Raw genomic sequence first — 8500 nt, 5'->3', positions numbered from 1 at the left:
CTATATTACTGGAAAATTGTCAAAATAGTCAAATGACTACTTTGAAGAGGCCTGCTTATTGGTACTATATATTGTGTTTACTATATTGTGTCACCTTTCATCTATTGTGATTTGCCACGAACAGAGAGCAGATCTCCAACGACGAGCATGAGGTCGGTCCGCGCATTACTTGATGTTGATAAACGCGTATTCCACCTCTGATCCGTATGTAAATGATTTGATGTGGTATGTTGCCTAATCTATTTGTTAGCCGATCAGTCAGTTATAACTCGCACGCCCAACAGCGACACACGATGGATATTTTCATTTGCTGGTTGCCGCATAAACATCATATTAGTCGGAACTTCCATAGACTTGGAAAGCCACTGCACCATTGCGGGATCAAATGCACCCGTCACAGCAATAAAGTCAATTTTCATGGATGGGTAAATGTGGTCGAAAAGGTTGACAACATCCTCAAACTCTCGTGGCACGGGTGCATCTAGCTCGCAAACGTGCACTAACCGAAGACAATACGTGTCTTCATTTTCGATGACATAGCGCACAGCTTCGTTGATTTTGGGTAAATTGGCCACTTTGCAAAAAAATACAACAGGAGTATTTTTTATTGACTCGATAGTTTTGGCAATTTTGATGCTGCCAACAAAGTTGTGACGACCAACGAAATGCTGCTGCAGTGGTGCTCCATTACCTTCATTGTTACACCGATAGAACATAAACCTTCGCGAAATGTACAGAAGCCCTCTTAGGAGACTGACGCGAGCTAACATAAGAAAAATTACGACAAGAAATACAGCAAAGTAAATGAAAAAGTACAAAAGTGCTTTAACATCCGAGATAGCGTTTGCCAGAATCCCCAAGATGATCATTCCAAGACAAAAGCATGTGTTGACCCACGACGATCTTCTCGTGCGCGGAATTTCCTCGCGATACACTTTCAATAACAGGCATGCAATAATAAATGATAATAGCACACAGAGATATGCCAGTGCAAAAACACCTGAAAGTACTCTCACTTCAGCGTCTAGGATAAATACGAGACTCGAAGCCGCGATACAAAAAACGAGAATAATATAGTGATATGTGCCACGTAGAGAGTTCACTTTCAGTAAAAAGCTCGGCAACACGCGGTCAATAGCTAGACGCTGAAACAGACCATTAATTCCTACGTATGCGGCGAGAACCGCACCAGCGAGCACTCCTAGTGCATCAACTGCAACAAGAATTTCCAGCCAATGGCCACCACTAAGTCTTCCCATGTACGCCAGCAGTGTCGATTGATTGGTGATGATTATGTCCAGAGGAACAACAGCCAGTGCCAGTAACGAGTACGCCACATTAAATACACTAGATAATATCCACATGTTTCTTAGAGTCTTCGGAAAGACGCCACGCGCTTGCTCTTCCACATATTGTGACGAGCTTTCGAAGCCTGTGACCCCAAGCATCGCTGTACCGTAACCCAAAAACAAAGCGGACACAATATTGCTAGCTTCTGCGGCCCCATTTAATAGCGTCACTTGTGGAAGAGATGTCTCCATGTTCTCGACAATGATTGAAGTGTTTTGCGCTGCGTATACCAAGCTAAAGACACCCAAAAGAATGAGCGTAAATGTGTGAAATGCGAAAAAAATGAGCGCTACGAATGCGCTCTCGGCAATTCCCAACAAACACAACAGTGCGAACACAATGAGCAATGCAACGGTGCAGCTCATAACAGGAATATTTACTAGCGACTCGTTCACGTAATTTATAGCTGAGATGGCATTTACCACAGCCGTCGATAAGTACGAAAGCATACTGAAGACTGCAAACACTGCAGCAACCTTTTTAGGAGCCGAGTTGAGCATGGATGTATAGAAACCTCCATTCAGCGGAACTGCACTCAACACTTCTTCGAAGACCCAACGGAGACAAAAGACAACAATAACGACAATCAGTTGCGCTACTGGTGCTAACTTTCCTGCTTTTGCAACAGTTTGGCCTGCTGAGAACAAAACACTGGAGAGGATCGCATTGCCACTGATGGAAGTGGCCGTCCACTCTCCAAGTTTATTTGTAGTTTCGCTCACTGCTAGTTTTTCTCGAATAATATCAATCTCTTGTTCGCGTCCTTGCACATATTGCGCTTCTCCACCAATGTTCGGATGCATCCATGACGGTTCCTTATATCGTTGGTCAGTCACTTGAATTTGGATAAACCGTTGACGCAATTGACTAGGCGTCTCGGCGCGAACGAAGGTCATTGCACTAACCCATTCGGACTGGTGCGCCGATAATAACATCACGTCCGGAGTGTCTACATCGTCTGCTGTGCTGGGAGTCACGGGACACGACAGACGCAGCTCGCGGTTATCTGCCTTGTGCATGGATGGTTAGCGACAGAAAAGCGCTGAGAAGTAATATACTGTAATAGTTACTTGTTTTACATTCAGAAGCTGAAAAAGTGCTTGAAACTTCTAGGAAAATAGATTGAAGGCTAAAATAAGTCTTTATATTGATACAGCATGTTTTCCAAGAAGAATCGAAATGATGAGGACAAGGTACAGAAGTAAGAAACTCCACCATCAGAATCCTCATGAACACTGCGGGTGTTGACACATCTCCCCCTCAGCCCTGAATTCCTGTGAATTGGAGCTAGTGCTTCTCATTCATGCAATGACTATTGTGGCATACATCATTCGTATTCCAAAGCACGCAGCTCTTCAGAGCTGGGTCCTGCTGCCCTCTACCTCTTTGAGGCACACGAGAACTCAGCTCTTCCCGAGTAGGGCGCCCCGCGCCTACTGTTTTTTCGTTTCCCCGCGATAGCTCAAACTGGTTTGAAGCGGGACGTCGGTTCGACGAACCTTTATGCGCCTTGCGCAGGGGACAAGTAGTCCGACGGTATGGGATATCTCCACAAACAAAACATTGTCGGGTGTTTAAACGCTGCTCGGCAGCTTGAACTTCTCCCTCCTCTTTCTCAGCATAGCTGATATCCATAGGCTCAGTCTCGCTCGACGAGTTCTGGGGGTGTGCATTCCAACCAAGTCGTGCCGACTTAATGTTTAATTTGGCATTCAATGCCATATTCACCGCTTCTCCAAAAGAAGATGGGTGCACACGGAAGACTTCCATTCTGGCCACGCCAGTGCGGAGGCCCTCCATAAAGACGGTCACTGCGACCGCCTCGGGGAGAGAATCGGCTGCCATCCCAAAATGAGAGTTCCCAATCCTTGGACAAAGTCCACCAACTCCTTCTAACCCTATCGGGCAGCAAGGAAACGCGATCGCACGCGATATACCAAGACGGCGAGAACACTCGCAAAAGCTGACGCTTCAGCTCCTTTAGGAGGGGAACGCCGTTTCAATGGAAGCACCATACGTTAGTGCCCATTCTCGCGCTCGGCCCCCGAGCTTGACTTCTGGCAGTCCTGCCACGTAGTGGCTTCTTGTTACGGTGTAGCCACACCATTCTGTGAATACACCAACTTGTGTAATCCACACCCATGTCCAGTCACACCATCTTGTGTATCCCGCCCTTTCATATAAGGGTATGTGTAACCTCGTTACATAGTTCGTACTCTATACTTGCGGAGGATACAGTCCTTCCACGACTATCGTGGAATTGACTACAAGTGTAACGGATATGTCGTACACTTTGCACGACAGAGGTTCCTACGCTCGAGTCCGCACTGACATCCGCTCATAGGTTACGTTTTTCGCTTCTACCTTAACTAGTTTAGTTGGCTCTGCTTTTTAAAAATTATATATATAGAATGACTGCCGCTTAGACTAATGCAAATATGTATACGCATGACTTATCTTTTATAACAAAGCTGTCTTGTTTTTTTCATGCCACATGCTCCAAGTTTTCGGTCTTCATAAATACCGACGTTTCCGCATTAATACGGTACAATTGTTTCAAAATTCTAGTGTTCAATGTGTGTAAGGGTTACAGTGCACTGCTTGCCGACACACCATCATTTACGACCGGTATATACCCATTATAATCATCCTATCATTTCCGAATATGAACTCAGAATACAGCCACAAAGTCGATCCTGAATAAGAGTGCTACACTGCACGTAACCGATCATCAAACGTATTGCACCAAAGTTTCTGTCATAGTTCGACTTAAAATTCTGTTCGTCTCTACTTTACGTTCGATATCTTCTAGGAATTATCCTTCTATTTATTACCTGCCTAGCTTTATAAGAGACACTCGAACCATTTAACTGGCATTTTCGCTTCATCAAATAATGCATCGCCGCTGAGAAAAGCCAAGTCGATATGATTAAGTTTTGTCAGGTAGAACTGATCACGATAGTTCTTGCCAAATTTGGATTCCGGGATTCCACCGGCGCAGCTGTGAAAATCCACCAGACCATCATTTTGAGAAGACAGATGTGGAAATATGCTGCCTAGCACCCAGAATTGCCATTGATATCTTGAAATGAGTCCAGAGTGTTTATAGCTGCACATCGCTGCATATACATAGGTTCGATACACCTCTTGCGCGGCCTTGTACGCTTGATTCAGCTCAGCGGATGCGTAGTCACTACCTTCGTAAACAAGAGATCGAATTGATGCGCTAACAGGACACTTCCCAGTTTTTTTTGCAATCATCTCCATTATTAAATTAGTTTTGCCATCGCAGGAATCAAGTAGATACTTCGAGCCCACGTTACCTCTCATAGGAGCTCCAGTACTAATCCAAGTTGAACTCGCAGCAATGCTACACTTTCCTTTGGCTATGGCGCCACTGAGCATCAACGCGCCCATCGAGTGTGTAATAATGATAGTATCAGAAATCTTGGATTTAGTACTCGTTTCACTCACTGCAAGTGCTCGATCGCATACTTTCTGTTGTTGACTATCATCGGTCCAGGAGTAATTCACTGTGTTGAGAACTGCGTACTTAATCGAAGTGCAACAGGGAGCGTGGTTTGTCATATTCCCCCAATAGATTGTAGGAAACGTGTCCTGATTTTCTGCCATTTCTATTTTGATGCCTTGACCATGAATGAAAATGCACGGACGTGGTGTTGACTTGCACGAACATGAAGAATTCCTTTCGTGATTTCTAACATCCATATCAGCCTTCAGAATTCGCGTGCTTTCCCTAGCAATCGGCTGACCTGTCAGTATCAATTTTCCCGTTGAAGTCACTAAGGATGGCGATGCCACCACTGTGCAATTAGCTGCCAAAGTCGCCCTTTGAGTTGGGACATGGATGTCCTTCCTGTCTTTTGAGTACTCAACCTTGATATTTATCTCACTGCCAGCAATAAAAAATCCTGTAGAACTTAAATCGCAGAGTCCAAACGTTACTCCACTTATATACACCTTGAATTTGTTCTTGCTGGAACACTCAAACACATGATTACTGCCGGACGAGACTTCAGATAAAGGGAAAACTTCTTGTAGTCCAGCAACGAATGAATTTACCGACGGTAAATTGTCTGATTCTAAGCACTTTACAGAATGAGAGGCTCTGCTACCCTCCACGTGACTTTTTAATACGTACGAGATGCCGTTCACTTGGGTATATTGATAGACGGTCGAGTTTTCAGTAAAAGTGGCGATAGTATCGTACAGCACACTCGTAGTCCCATTGTTGAAAACTACAGGATTGGCAAAAATGGTAAACTTCGACTGCCCGTGAACCATCAAAGAGCTGTGCTTGACTGAAATGTGAAATCGAAGAGCGGGCCAAGGCTTTACCGCCACATTTTGGAGGCCACTTTGTAGGCTTAAATGTTCGTAATGTTGAGCCGTGGTCGCTCCAAATAGTGCTGTAAAGGCCGCTACCATCCACATCGGTAATGTCAACGATATTGGTTGAAAAAGTGAATTTACCACAATCCTGAGCGGATGGAAGATGCAGGATATGGACCATGGAGGTACGGTCCGGTGGTATAGTCGATAGCTAACTTCTGTGATTTAATCACATGTCACTTTTGCAAAAAGCGTGCAACAAATTCTGATCACCACGGCAAACATTCGTCACTGCCGTGACTATGGCAGCTTGTCGTTTGAGATCTATACTCGCCATTGCATTTGCCGTCTTGCTGACGTTCGCTGCTACCAAAAACACTAATGTGAATGATACTACAAGTGCCGATTGGTCGTCTTTACGATTTCATTTTTCCATCAAGCGATCTGTCACGAGAGTACACGGTCACTCCAATTTCTCCATTCTCGCCACTCCCAATCTTTTGAGCGACGCGACTAAAGTCCTGTACGACACATTCGCTTCATTTAAAGAACACGACACTCTTTTCGACTACTCGTTCGTGGATGGAGTGGCGTACGTGTCTCGCACCTACCTCAACAAAAAACACGACAATCCACTCATACAGTGTATTGATTCGCCCACTCTCCCACCCATCAATTCGATTGTGACAGCGCTTAATAGCGCAGAGAGAGTTTCAAACATACGTGATAGTGATGGCACAGAAATCTCGTGTTCGAGCGGGAGTACCTTTAAAGTTTTAGTGAATGGCATCCTTTTCGGCCTTTGTTTCTCAGAGTCTTCCGGCTTCACTATGTATGGCAGTGATGTAGATATCAATGTGGAGTATGTGAAGACTGATTGGCCGATTACGATATATAAGACAAATGGCCAAATCGAGGGTGAGTGCAAGAAGGTGGCGTTGCCGACTTTAGTCACGTCGATTGGAAAATCTCTATTAGTTGGACAACCACTACCTGTCAGCCATAAGAGGAAGATGAAAACCGCAATTGAGATTTTACTTCCTGCATCATGCACATGTAAGTCCAAACCGCGTCCATGTGTTTTCATTTCTGGCATTGGTAGTCTTGTGGAGAAAGAGAAGAATCAAGACTCGTTTAGTTACTGGGGGAAAATTACTGGCCATACGCCATGCTGTTCGTCGACAAAGTACGCAGTGCTTAACACAACAAAAGTGTTTTGGACCGACGCTCAATTGCAACAAAAAGTGTGTGATCATATTCTCATAGAGAGCGCTACGAGCGAAGGATCAATAATCTCAGATACGATTATCTTTTCGTACTCTATGGGTGGACTCTTGTTAGCAGGAGCGATCGCAAATGGAAGGTGCAGTTTGAACAAAAGTTCGACGTGGGTCAGCACAGGAACCCCAATTTATGGCACAATGGGCTCAGATTATCTTCAAGATGTCTGCGTTAATAAAACTACCTTAGTCGTCGAAAAACTCGCCAATTTTGCAGAACTTTGTCCTCCAAAGGAAGGCATTAAATCTATGGCATATGTCAACGGAACATACAGTAACAATAAGCTTAAAATGGCCTACAAGGCAGCCCAAAAGGCATATGTCGACAATGTATATGCCCTGATGTGTAGCCACAGCTTTTCCGGAGTACTTTCGAGGTATCAAGCCGCCTTTTGGGTGTTGGGCAGAATAATACCGCACAAGTCTCGTGAAAGCGACGGAGCCGTCGAGTTTTCGAGCTGCGCTGGGGGCTTTCCCGCATCCAACTTCGGTAACGACTTCCGTGACCGCTTCTACTCGTCAAGGCTTAATCACTACGACCTGGCTTTTAGAGCAGGCGATGCACTTCTTGATAGAACGAAGATGCCCATGAAGTGGTTCGAGTGTTTACTCTAGAATCAGACAAAATCTCAGTGTATTGAGGTGGTTTTGTTGCTTTACTTACATAACCATGCGCACTACTTATTCGACGCAAAGCGTGTACACTATGTAGATATGATCACTCAAATATATCTACTATTTTTTCTACATTCTCTTCGACAAATGCAGCTTTCAACCTTTCGAAGTATTCCCCACCATGGCAGTATAAGGTCTCATTAACACATTTGGATGTGCTACTTTTTCAGTAAGTAATCTTGTGGGTAATACATCAATAACAGGGTTTTGTTTTCACATATTAATTAAGATACAAAAAGTTCAGCCTTTTGAGGGCTAGAAAATTTCTATTTCTGTAAAAAAGCTAAATTAGTCCCATGCTCCATACAGAGATAAAGCGCGTCGCCCTACAGGTCATCAAGCCAGGAGACACGTGCGAGAATGGGAACTTAGTGCACTCGGTACACTTATAGTAGAGGCCTTCTCTAGCATACTCAAAGTTACCGCGACATCAGTCGCAGGTGTTTGCACCGCCGAAATAGGTCATACCGTGTTCGCCCAAAACTTTTCACCGCTAGTCTTGGAAGAGCAAGAATTAGTGTTCTGTGCTCCCGAGATGCGAGCTCTCATCGACAAGGTGAGGTCAGACCGTCTCTCGAAGGCAAAAGTGCTAATATCTTCATGAAGGGTCTTTGAGAAGCATGTTCGCCACCGATACCTTCTGCAGCGGGCTGCCGTAGCTTAGCGCTTCAAGGAAGCGTAATTTAGGTCACTGACCTTTCATTCTATACTTAGAGCAAGTATGAGTTAGCGGATCGCAATCCGCTTACTCCAAGAGTAATTATTTTCTTACCCAAGGCTAATTAGCTCTTCCGTTTAAAATCCAAAACTTATTTTAATTTTTTTATCCTAATTTTGAAAAG

The 8500-nt window shown here is 44.5% G+C and overlaps 3 protein-coding genes across 3 annotated transcripts; 1 reads left to right on the top strand and 2 right to left on the bottom strand.

Annotated features, from left to right (window-relative positions):
• Positions 1–254: 254 nt before the first annotated feature.
• Positions 255–2369, bottom strand: PHALS_03526 (amino acid-polyamine-organocation family; the record flags this gene model as incomplete). Its single annotated transcript, XM_024717750.1, has 1 exon — positions 255–2369. The coding sequence occupies one exon, from the start codon at positions 2367–2369 to the stop codon at positions 255–257; it is 2115 nt and encodes a 704-aa protein (XP_024583218.1).
• Positions 2370–4194: 1825 nt separating this feature from the next.
• On the bottom strand, positions 4195–5805 carry PHALS_03525 (RxLR-like protein; the record flags this gene model as incomplete). Its single annotated transcript, XM_024717749.1, has 1 exon — positions 4195–5805. The coding sequence occupies one exon, from the start codon at positions 5803–5805 to the stop codon at positions 4195–4197; it is 1611 nt and encodes a 536-aa protein (XP_024583217.1).
• A 728-nt stretch (positions 5806–6533) lies between these two features.
• Positions 6534–7598, top strand: PHALS_03524 (uncharacterized protein; the record flags this gene model as incomplete). The annotated part of the gene is made up of 1 exon (XM_024717748.1): positions 6534–7598. One exon carries the CDS (start codon positions 6534–6536, stop codon positions 7596–7598), a length of 1065 nt encoding a protein of 354 aa, XP_024583216.1.
• Between the last annotated feature and the right edge of the window lie 902 nt (positions 7599–8500).

This window comes from Plasmopara halstedii (assembly GCF_900000015.1).
Source record: "Plasmopara halstedii genome assembly, contig: Scaffold_2386, whole genome shotgun sequence".
NCBI lineage: Eukaryota > Oomycota > Peronosporomycetes > Peronosporales > Peronosporaceae > Plasmopara > Plasmopara halstedii.
The sequence above is the reverse complement of the archived record's forward strand: the minus strand, read 5'-3'. Positions and strand labels throughout refer to the sequence as shown.